Here is a 12806-nt window from a genome sequence, read left to right on the forward strand (position 1 = left end):
GTGGGAAGTAACTCTTTTTACTTAGTTCTTTACAAGCCTAATAAAGAATGATTAAATATATAGAGAAAAAAATTAAAGAGCTTTTCTTATTCAATGAGGGACTTTTTGTCTCTTCTATGTGACAAGAAAGAAATGAACCCATAAAAATATAATTCTTTATTCCGTGCATTATTAAAGTAAAGAGTTTAGTTTTGATGCATTGTTAGTGTACAAGATTTTGAGCCCGTTTGGATGGGCTTATAAGTTGGTCGTTTGGTCAAACCAACTTATAAGTTCTTTTTAGCTTATTGTGGTGTTTGCCTAATACTAACTTTAAGCCATAACGTTTTTAAAGTCAGCCAAAAATGAAAAGTTAGGATTTCTAACTTCTTTTTTTAAGTGCTTAAAGCCATTTTCTTTGACCATGGAAATTACTTTTATATTCCTTATATTTTAACTAAATTCTCAAACTACCCCTTTTTATTCTTTTAACCCTAAAATTCACATTATTTTCCTCATTTCTTCGGCATAAACACTTTTATCCAAACACTCAACTGCTTATTTATAAAAACAACTTTCAGCACTTCAAAGTTTTAAAAACACTTCATACATAAAAGTTATTTTTTTAAGCCCATCCAAACGGGCTCTTTATGCACCATCAGGTAACTCAAAAAATAATTATTATAATTTTTTCAAGTAATATTTTCACCTTTTAAAAAAAATTATAATTATAAGTAGAAAAATATTAAAGGTAATTTAAATCCAAATATACTGTAATCCAAATCTCTTTTTAGTTTCTAAATTATTTTCTTTCCTAGTCCACCATTTTCTCTCTTTATTGTCATGGTAGCGACGAAGCACAGTGTTGCAATTTTTCTCTTTTTTGTTTTTTATTCCTTCTATTTTTCTTAAATTGTTCCGTTCTTTTTTCATTTTTTAGTTTCAAAAGACCTTAATTCATGAGATTCACATTTATACTAATTATAATATAATGTGTAACCAGGAAGAAGATTTGAAAGAGATGGAAGATGAAGGGAATTATCCAAAAATAAAATCATGTTTTATGGAAAATACAATAATGAAAAAATAAAATTGGCACTTTAAAAGACACTTGAGTTTCATGGAAAAATACTAATAAATCCTTGATATTTAATGAGCAGAGAGATGGAGAAGAAAGAGAAAATAAATACCAGTCTTTATTTATTTTTTTTAAAAAATTAATACTAACATATCAACATTATCTGATGGTGTAAGAAAATAATACACTGACAATGCACCAAATTAAACTTAAAGTAAAAAGAAGAACGTAAAAGAAAAGAATAACTCCAACAAATCATAGAGAAGCTCTTTCGCAAATTAAGTAGAGGAAAAAGAATACGAAAAAGCAATCCTATAATGTTGGCTGATTGAGAGGAAAAATCTAATTTGGTCAGTTTCAGCTAGTCAATAAAGAAATTGATCAGATTAATTACTGTATTAGGCAACTAAAATATTATTCTTAATTAACAGTATTGTTGTTGTTTAGTGATCAGATTAATGCATATATATGCTGGGTTATGTGGGCCAGTTAATTACGGTATTAGGCAACAAAATAAGCCCTTTAACTTACTAGAAGGAAATGTTATGGCATCTATGGTGCTTTGTCACCAAAAACGATATGATAATCCCATATTATATTATGTACACGTTTTTCTCGACCCTACAAAAGTTAAATTTATTCATAATTATCCAATTTTGACCTTAGACCAAGTTTGACAAAGCTAACACAACAATACATAGATCTCACCAGCTTCTTCAGTTATACTATTAGCAACAACTACAATGTTTCTTTTCGAAAAAAGTAAGTCAATAAAAATAATTGAAATATGTGAGGTCAATAATAAACCAGACATAAACAATGCATGGTTAAAGTGGAATAGTTGAGCTGATCAATAGGCCAATTATCTTTTATACTAATTAATTCTTCTAAGATTAATTTTATGCAAATTGAAAATGTATACTCTATTTTATATAAGTTGATCATCACCCTAAATTAAAGAAAGTTTTTGATTTACTTAAAGAAGTATATATGCATGTGTTAAACTTGAATCTAACTAACATCTCAAAAGCTAGCTTAAAATGAGGAAGATTTTTCAAGCCTTATAAAGAGTTCACCGCTCAGCATCTGGTGCGTGAACAATTTTAATCTCGAGGGTCCAACATTGAGTGATATGGATCCTGCTTTGATATTATGTTAAATTAGATCTTGAACTTAACTCACACCAAAAAAGTTAGCTCAAAGGGAGGAAGATTGCCCAAACCTTATAAGAAATTCACCATCTCATTAACCATCAATATGAGACTTTTGTCATTTTTTAACAGTACGTGCGTTCACTCTCTTTGTTTTTTTAACTTAAAAGTCATTTAGTCAACAAATTCACATAAGAAAATTAAAGACAAAGAAGATCTATATTTTTGACACTCCATCCTTTTTTTCCCCTCTTATTTCGAATATCTTTTATACGTAACTTAATTACAAAGACTCCCCAAAATTGTATGAAGCTAACTATAAACACAAAATTAAGGGAGTCGAACGTAATTAGTGTATCACATTAATAACATGTTCATGACCCTATCAACTTCAAGAAAGTGAAATGAGAGAAAAAAGATATGCTATTTTTTCATAGTGTGGTCCAATAATGTGTTTTTAGTCCTAGTTTATGACTTTATACTATATATGTGGTCTGAACGTAAGGGTTAGTTGTGAAACACGTGGAAGGCTGAAGAGACTAAGAGAAGAAAAATGAAATTCAACTATTAATACCAAAACTAAAATAAATTATAAATGGAAAATTCTTTACGTGTATTGAAAAAATGGTTATTAGGAGAGAGAACAACTGAGACTGTTATTTCTAAATCTAAACTTTTAGTGAGACCATTTTTTATAAGTAACATGCATCAATGATAAAAGTAAGTATATTAATTAAGTAGGATTATCGGAGTTTTACAATATAATCATGATTCATGATCAAGAGCAAAAGAAATCATTGTCTTTTTTTTGGAACAAATTAAATTATACAATATGCTAGAAGTCGCATAAACGACATGTAGCTTCAGAAGTACATCACACCCCAAAAAAGTTGTTTAAGTGTTCTAGTACCAAACCTTTTTATTTTTAACTTTTTTATAAAAGAAAAATATTGTTAAAAAGTCAGCTTTGTGGTGGATCTGTTCATCTTTCATCTAAAAATTTAAATTGAATACATCCTCTCCTTGGTTAATTATATTTTACCAGAAATAAGAAAAGGTAGGAAAGAGTAATTGGAGTGCACCCAATCCACTAATAGAAAATGGAGGGGCGGGGGGGTATTGTGTTTTAGGACCACATTAAAAGAAAAACTATTTATCAAATAATTCAGAAAATAAAGAAAAGTATCAGGTTTACCAAAAGGGATAAGGAAAGAGTAAAGGGACTTCATCCACTCCATTAATACCCCTTCCGTTTCATTTTAGTTGTCATTATTATTTAAAATATTTATTATTTTAAAAACTCAATATAAATTTAATTATTTTTCAATTTTATTCCTATTCTAATAAATATAAAAAGAGATTAATGTAGTGAAAGAAAGTATAATATTAATTGAGATTAAAAAAGAAGAAGATTGATTTAAACAAATTATATTTTTAATTTATATTTTTTAGGATGTGTGCAAAAAAATAAACATGATAAGTAAAATAAATCAGAGGGAGTAATTATTAGTGTCTTAGGACCAAAACGTCAAAAGAAAAATTATTTATTAACTCTCCAAAAAATAAAGAATTTTTTTGAGGAAGTTTTCATGTCATCACAAAAGTATATGTAGAAAGCAGAGGTAATGGCGAAATCATAAATTTCATCAAGAATTTGGATACATACATATGGATTTACCGATTGAATTAGATTTATCCGTCATTTTCACCATTTTTCTTAATTATGAAATTAAAGTTATATAACAAAAAATGAATTAATAAAGCGTCTGTTCATGTGGATTGTTTTAGTTTTCACAGTTGCAAGAAATTTTCACGATTAAATTAATTAATGTACTGCTTGTCTAACCTATACATGAACATTTTAATGTCCAAAATAAAAAAATAAAAAAAAAGGAAATATCGAAAATGTGAATGTTCTCGAATGAAAGACTCTTAAAGGATTTGAGTCATCCAAATGATATTAACCAAAATTCTATTTTACAAAGAATGGCAAGATAAGAGATTTAAGTCTCCTCAGTGATTTCATAATGTAATTCATCCTAATAACTATTGATTAAGTTAAAAAGAAAATAAGAGATGGATGACTCCACTGACACTCGATAACCATTGTGACGCCTTTCTTCTGCTTTCATAATTTTTTTGTAAATGCTTCACTTTGCTTTTTATCGTGCTATTTTTCTGTTGAAAGATGTTCAAACGACATCCTTAGCTCGTGTTTTGCATGGAGTTGAATTCATCAATTTATTCTTACATGAAACTAAAGCGATTTGATTAGCATGTATCTCATAATTGATTTTGTTGGGTTTTAAAAGTTGTGAATGAAAAATGAAAGATTGTTATTTTTTAAAGAGTTGTGATTTTTTCGAAGAATTGTGATTTTTTCAACGGATTGTGACTTTTCTGATAAGGTACAATAAACACATGTTCATACTACTTTCAACTTTTGCTCATTCAAATAACGTTGACATGCTTTTATCACTAGTTATATGCTCTTGTAGAAATGATATATTGATATAAGACTTGGAAGATTTTAAGAATACATTCTATATGTTATATAAATTTAATTTATACATAATTTTTAAAATTTATTTCTTAATTGCATATAAGTTAAAGGGTCTGATATATACCTCTCAACTTTTTCATTTAGAGTTGATATATCCCTCGTTATAAAAGTGGCTCATATATACCCCTATTATTACATAAATGACTCACATATACCCTTTTCTTCTAACGGAAGTGAAAAAATTACAAATAAATAAATATAGGGGTATATTTGATCCTTCTCACACATAATTTATTTATTTTTGACTTTTTTAATGCAACGACTAATTTGAATTTATTATTTTGATGGTCAAATTTATTTTTCTCACTACTTTTATTATAAAATTTATTATACATGCCCCATTTTTTTTTATAGATACAAAATCTAAATTAAAATATAGCAGCAAAAAAAATAGTTTTAAATTACAATATAGCTGCCAGAAAAATAGTTTTAAATTAATCAATATGAATACAAGGGTCTGTTGATGTAGTGTAGATATTGTGGACATTTGAGCTCAAAGGAAGGGGAAAAGAGAAGAAGAAAGAGTATAATTACATACTTCTTTCTATCATTTTTATTTATTTATTATATTAAAAATAGATCTTTCATTTTAAAAATTAAAAAATAATTTATTATTTTATATACATTTTTGTTCTTATTATTAAATATTATTATTTTTAATATTTAAATGATGAATTATAATAAATAAAAATAATATAATAAAATTATTATTTATTTTAAAAAAAATAAAAATCAAATATAAATAAGTAAACCTGGACGGTGGGAGTATTTGAAGAATAATTGTAGTTATTAATGATTAATAATCCGTAAGTAACAAACAAGAAGAAAACAGTAATTCTTAATCTAACCAGCAGATTCGCGCAAGCTGATTATCTACACTTGGACATGTTTGTTAGATAACAACATTAAATAACACTTCTTTTTTGTCTCAGCAAAATTGACTCTTCACCTCAAAATAATACTTTCTTCCGTTCATATTATATGGTATTTTATTAAAATAAAATAAAATAAAAGTATATGATATATTTAGTTTAATATAAATAATTTTTACATAATTAAAAATATTATTTATACCTTTTTAAATTTATATGTATTTAAATGGATTATATATTTATATAATTTAAAAAATAATATTAAATAGATACTATTTAATTAAAAAATAATTTAGTGAAAATATATCTTATATTTTTAGGGGTGACTGAATTTCTTTAGGAATGTGCCCAAGCTAAGCATCAAATTATTTGTCTTTTTTTTTTTACACATATCTTAAGAAAACATTAATTAGGAAGGGTTTTGTGACTATTTGTATCCTTATTTATGTTATAAGATATGATATTTCTTCATTAAATATTTACTCTACGTATGTAGCTTCTTTCCATAATTGAGGTGTTTGTAATCTTCAAGAATAATTACTACTAAGGGTAATCGAATTTTTTTTTGATTTTGTCTGGAACTTCTAAAAGGACAAATACTGTCTCCGTTCTATATTAGTTATCCACTTTCCACTTTACACACCCCTTAAAAAATTATAAATAAGAAAGGTAGTTCTACTAATTTATCCTTTAAGGTTTTTTCTAAAAAAAATTTACAAATTTGTTTACACTTTCAAAAAGAATTATTGTAAGGATAAAGTGAGAAAAAACTAATTAATTTTATATTAATTTTAAAAAATTAATAAATAATTTGAGATAACTATTTTTAGTAATGTGACTATTAATATGAGACGAAGAAAATATAAAATAACTATTTTAAACCAAATGTACAATATTATGTGGGTTGACCAAATGTACAGCCCACCAAAACAAATTAAAACAAAATCGAACCAAAATATATATTTCAGTTAATTAAAGGTGTGAGACCATTGTACTTTGATTATTTTATTTATTTATAGTAGTTAATGCCTTTTTTTTTCGTACCATTATACCATGACTTTCTCATTTTTGCTATTCCTTGTTTTCATCTTGTTTTCGATATGCTTGTCCCTATCTGACTTTTTATCTTGTTTTCCTCTCTTGAAGTTGAGAGTCTTTCGGAAACAGCCGCCTTACCTTTCAAGGTAGGGGTTAGGTCTGTGTACACTCTACCCTCCCCAGACCCAACATGATGAAATTATACTGGGTTTGTTGTTATTGTTAATTAAAGGTAATATGTTATGCTTCTTTTGAGCAGAGGGTCTCTCGGAAACAGTCGTCCTATCTTGGTAGGGATAAAGTCTACGTACGCTTTACTATCCCCAGACTCCACGTTGTGGGATTTCACTGAATTGTTGTTGTTGTAAAGGTAATATGTTGCTTAGTCAAATATTATGAGGATCAAGAATTCGTCGAAAATCGAAAGACCAAAGTGCAATTACTATCCTTAAAAGAAAAGAAAAATTTCACTCGACCTAAAATAAAAGGAACGCAACATAAATTAAAACAAAGAAATAGTAGATTAATGTAATCAAATTATGAGTTTCAAAATGGAAAAATTATCATAATAGTACCAAAGTTGTAGACAATAGACATGATAAAAGAGGTCCATTTGACCAAAGAGCTATTCTGTTGCAAGTTGCAACCAAAACATTTATAGTAAAATGTGATTCATTCCCTGCAGCAAGTTATTTTCTCTCAATAAGTCAAACTTAAAAGTGGGAAGCTACGAATTCAGTAAGTTGTACACATTAATTTTATCCATTACTAGCAATTCGCAGTATAAAAATCGTTTTACATTGTTTGACTTATACTCTCGCTTTATAAATATAAGTGTTTTACTTTTTTTTTTTATTTAAAATATGTTCATTCCATATACTATTTGATACCATAGCAAAATTTTACCTAACATGCTTTTTAGAGCACAACATTCAAAGTAGATTTTGACATATTACATATATCTTTAATACAAATAAATGGGATTTACCATGAATAAGTTTACGAATGTACACTTTTTCAAACAAGTAAAATATCTCAAAAAGGTCAGTTAATTATAAAAAAATTATATAACTTTATATTCAATATAGATTTTTTCTCTTAAAAAAATCTAATACGACAAAATAAATTATAAATACAACAACAAAGTTGAATGAATGTTACATATTTTCTGTAATAAAATGACCTTTTTGATCTATTTAACGTTTTCAAATCTCTCCACTAGTAGTCCTAGTGGAGTTCTATATTATTGAAATCAAGGTATTTCTTCTCCCCTTCACCTAAAAAGGCACAAATTGAATTGTCGGGCATAGTAAGGTTGGCTGGTCAGCCCAAAGAATCTTCAAACTTGTGCAGGTCAATCTTTCTCAACTCCTAAGATTATTCTTACTTAGCCAACTAATCCGCGGCTCATCAGAACCTTCTTCTTTCTTTTTGTTTTCTATGCCCTTTACTATTCTCTTTTGTTTAACCCCAATTTCTTCTTCAGAATCCTCCATTCTTGAATTGTGGCATCAACATTTCCAAATTCTTGAATGGCCACTGGTTTTAGATTTTCCCTTTGGTTTCTTTTGATTCTTTCTTGTTTCTCCTCATTCTGTTTAGCTGGTGACAGAGTTACGCTAGGAGAGACTCTAAAAGATGGTGATAACATCACTTCTAAAGGAGGGGATTTTGTGATGGGGTTCTTTAGTCCTGCAGGTACTAGTAAAAGGTATCTTGGTATATGGTACGCTGATGTATCAGTAAAGACGTTTATTTGGGTTGCCAACAGGAACAAGCCTGTCCATGATAAAAATGGTACCTTTTCAATTGATAAAATTGGGAATTTGGTTGTTAAAGATGGAAATGGGGATTCACTCTACTCGTCTAATGTTTCTTTTGAAACCACAAATTCTACGGTTTGTTTGAAAGATGATGGCAATCTTGTCATCATTAACAATGACAGGGATGCTACGAGGTTGAATTCTGTCTTGTGGGAGAGCTTCTTGAATCCCACAGATACCTTTTTGCCTGGAATGGAAGTAATCATGGAAAGACAAGGCAAAGAGCAAAAAGTTTTCAGTTCTTGGACAAATGATAGTGACCCTTCACCTGGAAGGTACTCAATGGGATTTGATTCTCGTGGAGCACCTCAGATTGTTATCTGGGATGGACAGAATAGACGATGGAGGAGTGGACATTTTGATGGTGTGGAATTCACTGGTGTTCCAAATGTGACTAGAACTACTTTTTCCTCTGGTTTCAGAATTCAAAATGATGATGACGGTAAATTGTTACTCACTTACACTGCCTCAGACCCATCTTCTTTTGTGAGGTTCCAGCTTACTGTGACTGGAAATGAGCTGCAACAGAGATGGAACGAAGACAAGGGGGAATGGGACACGTTACAATCTAGGCCAGCAGGTGGTTGTGACTTGTATAACTTTTGTGGGAATTTCGCAAAATGTGATAAAGAAGTATGCCTTTGTTTAGAAGGATTTGTACCACGTGTTCCGGAGCAGTGGCAAGCTGGGAATCGTACCGGAGGATGTGTTAGGAAGACAGAATTGGAATGCAGGAGCAATAGCAGTGTTTCAAGAAATGATAGCGCAAAAGATGATGGATTCTCGGCTCTTCGGAGAGTCAAATTGCCTGATTATGCAGATACTGTAGAAGCAGACATAGACGAGTGCAAAATCAGGTGCCTGAATGATTGTTCCTGCAATGCTTATGCTTTTGTCAAACGAATCAATTGTATGATATGGCGTGATGATTTAGTTGATATAGAACATTTTGAGGAAGGTGGGAACACTCTTTATGTTCGCCTCCATCCTTCTGATATCGGTAAGCACATCACTTTCTGCTGAATTCATAAATCTCTTACCAGTTTTCTTTTCATTCGTGCAATTATACAAATCTAAAACCAAAGTAATTGTGCTTTAGTACAAAGATCAATTTCTTGTTTGTCTTCACTCTTTATTAGTAGCAAGCTCAACAATAAGCAGATATATCTTTTTCGTCCTAGTGTTTGAAGAATGGCTAGCCTTTTTAATTCTTGATTTCTCCTTTGAATATCTTTAGAAACAGGTAAGAAAAAGAAGACGATCATTATTGCTGTAATATCAATTCTAGTAGCTCTAGCGTTGGTTGTTATGGTGGCCATATGGCTAGTATGCAAGTACAGGGCCAGAAAACAAGGTAAATTTTGATGCAGCAACCTTTCTGACTTGCTAGTTGCATTTATTAGGTGTTCCATGTTGTACTTATAACTTCGACTTGCAATTTTCAGAATCCATGAGGACCAATGAAATTCCCAAAAACCATTTAGTTAGGAGTGGAGAGTTCTCCACGGAACATTCTGGACCAGGCGACGTCAATGCTGAAGGGCATCAAGGAAATGGTTCAGAATTAGCATTTTTTAGCTTCAGCATGGTGGCTGCAGCTACTGACGACTTCTCTCTTGCAAACAAGCTTGGGCAAGGGGGATTTGGCCCCGTTTATAAGGTAAATTTTAAAAATTGATGGATTATTCAGCTTCCTTTTGGAAGTACATGGCCATGTTTTGTACTAACGTTAATGATTTTTAAATCTTTAGGGAAGGCTACCTTGTGGTCAAGAAGTTGCTATAAAAAGGCTTTCACAAAAGTCTGGACAAGGTGATGAGGAGTTCAAGAACGAGATCACTCTGATTGCAAAATTGCAACACAGAAATCTTGTTAGACTTTTGGGTTGCTGCGTTGAAGGAGAAGAAAAAATGCTGATTTACGAGTATATGCCCAACAAAAGCTTAGATACATTTCTATTTGGTAAGTTCAGGAAATTCTATCCAAATAATTTCTGCTGCTCCCATAGATGTCCTATAGCAACACATCTCATTGAGATAGACACTAACAATTGTATTGGCTGTTAAACTTTGTCAGACACTGCTAGGAAATCCCAGTTAGACTGGAGAAAACGCTTCAACATTATCGAAGGAATTGCACGAGGATTACTGTATCTCCATAGAGATTCAAGGCTTAGAATAATCCATAGGGATCTGAAGGCTAGTAACATTCTGTTGGATGAAGAGATGAACCCAAAAATTTCAGACTTTGGCATGGCCAGAATATTTGGAGGAAACCAAAATGAAGCAAATACAAATAGGGTCGTAGGAACATAGTAAGTATCATTTGATTTTAAATCTTTTAAGAGACTCTAATTTCAAATTTTCTTGTTCCTGGAGCTAAATCCATTTCATTTTGTACCTTGTTGCTAAACAACAGTGGATATATGGCTCCTGAGTATGCCATGGAGGGCCTGTTCTCTGGCAAGTCTGATGTCTACAGCTTTGGCATACTATTGCTTGAAATTATATGTGGGAGAAGAAATACAAGCTTTCGGACAGATGAGCATTCAGGCATCATTGGATACGTAAGTCTGAATAATTTTCCCCACTATTTCAATCTCTTTAGTCCAGAACAAGCCGTCTGAATAATGGGGCTAATTTCTTGTGTGATGAGCAATGACGGAGTGGTCATCTTTCTCATATTTTTCTGGTTGGAAATATTTCAGGTATGGGAGAAGTGGGATGAAGGCAGACCAATGGACCTAGTGGATCGTTCAATTTGGGATGGTTGTCAACACAATGAAGCATTGAGATGTATACACTTGGGATTGCTTTGTGTTCAAGATTTGGCCTCTCACAGACCAAACATGTCTTCTGTGGTTTTGATGTTGGAAACTGACAATGTAAGGTTGCCGTTGCCTAGGCAACCTACTTATACTTCAATGAGAAGATCTCTGGATGAAGATATATGGCATGGGAATCAGGATTTGCCATCTTCCAACAATGTCACAGTTAGTGTACTAATAGGTAGATGATTGGTTAATGCTTGTTCCTTCTTGCATACCTGCTTCATTTGAAGAGAATACGATCAAGTAGTGTAACTATGTACAAGTTATACTTGGAACTATGTTCATAATTTTTTGTTAGCTAGGTAAACTTTAGCAACATCATATGTATAGTAATTAGTAGGTGTTTCAGCTCTTGCAAGCTGAAAGAGAGAGATGTAAAAAACTTGTTCAATCAGTATGGCTGAAGTGTTTTTTTTCTTTACTGTTTGTAGATGGAGATGCTCTGCCAATCGAGCTAATCCCATTTGTCATGTTTTTTTTAGAATGAAGCAATTTCAATCGATCAGTATATATCACTGTATAATCAAGGGACAGAATTATCTCCTATCACTTCAAGAAACCATTTTGCAGTTGTTCTAAAGCTTGAGAAGTAGTACTTCGTCCATTGAAACACAAGCAATAGGAGATCAGCTTGTGCTCCATTTGAGACAGAAGCGGAAATGGAATTATTTTACTATTTAATTAAGCAGTGTCAATTTTGTGGTGGTTGTGGACTTGTTGCATGAAACTCGAATATGGAAGAAATCTTCAAACTTTTGAGTGTTCATAAATTATTTTCTATATATAAAAAGGGAATGACCTATTCTACCTTATACCCTCTTGTAGATCCATACACAGATGAACTTTATCAAATTCAAACTTCACCATCAAACAGGGGACCGGAGTTTAGCTATCTAGTAATCCACTCTCCCTTTTCTCAAAACAGAACATTAAATATGGAGATGTGGATTTCTAATGGGAAGGATTTGCTTCAAAGGAAGAGTTGACAATTACTGGTATCAGAACAGAATAGTCAATTTAACATTTTTATAGCGGCTCAAGTGAAAGCGATTATTATTATAATTAGCATACATATAGCTTGTCCCTTTAAATGAATGGCCAAAGCAGAAAGAAATCCCAACTTCAAACCTAAAACCCAGAGAATCCTTTTCGTCTTACTGCTCGATTCCCCAGCAGAATACGGCTCATATCCTCAAAATTGGTCAACGGGTGTGTGTCGGAATCTCCAAAAGTAGTGTATTTTTTAAGAATTCGACACAGATGCGATATCGAAATTGAAGATTCCGCACAACATAAATTTTCACTCTAAAAACTTGTACTATGTACTTATTTATATACCATCTTTTCATTTTAATTATATAAATCTTCAAAATAAAATAAAATATTGATAATCGATTTTCCAAATCCCATAAAAGTTAAACGAATTAATTTTCATACCGAATTCGTCTATTCTTTTTAAGAAGAAAACAGAG

The 12806-nt window shown here is 31.0% G+C and overlaps 1 protein-coding gene across 2 annotated transcripts; it reads left to right on the plus strand.

The window, feature by feature from the left end:
- Positions 1–7898: 7898 nt before the first annotated feature.
- Positions 7899–11755, plus strand: LOC129873220 (G-type lectin S-receptor-like serine/threonine-protein kinase B120). Of its 2 annotated transcripts, none has more exons than XM_055948266.1 (7): positions 7899–9504; positions 9748–9858; positions 9950–10164; positions 10256–10466; positions 10581–10818; positions 10923–11070; positions 11212–11755. In XM_055948266.1, exons 1-7 carry the CDS (start codon positions 8214–8216, stop codon positions 11518–11520), a joined length of 2523 nt encoding a protein of 840 aa, XP_055804241.1. In that variant the 5' UTR covers positions 7899–8213; the 3' UTR covers positions 11521–11755. The 2 variants fall into 2 exon arrangements, with proteins under 2 accessions (XP_055804241.1, XP_055804240.1); XM_055948265.1 differs by having other exon boundaries at positions 7900–9504; positions 9742–9858.
- Positions 11756–12806: the final 1051 nt, after the last annotated feature.

Source organism: Solanum dulcamara, chromosome 11, assembly GCF_947179165.1.
Source record: "Solanum dulcamara chromosome 11, daSolDulc1.2, whole genome shotgun sequence".
Classification (NCBI taxonomy): Eukaryota; Viridiplantae; Streptophyta; class Magnoliopsida; order Solanales; family Solanaceae; genus Solanum; species Solanum dulcamara.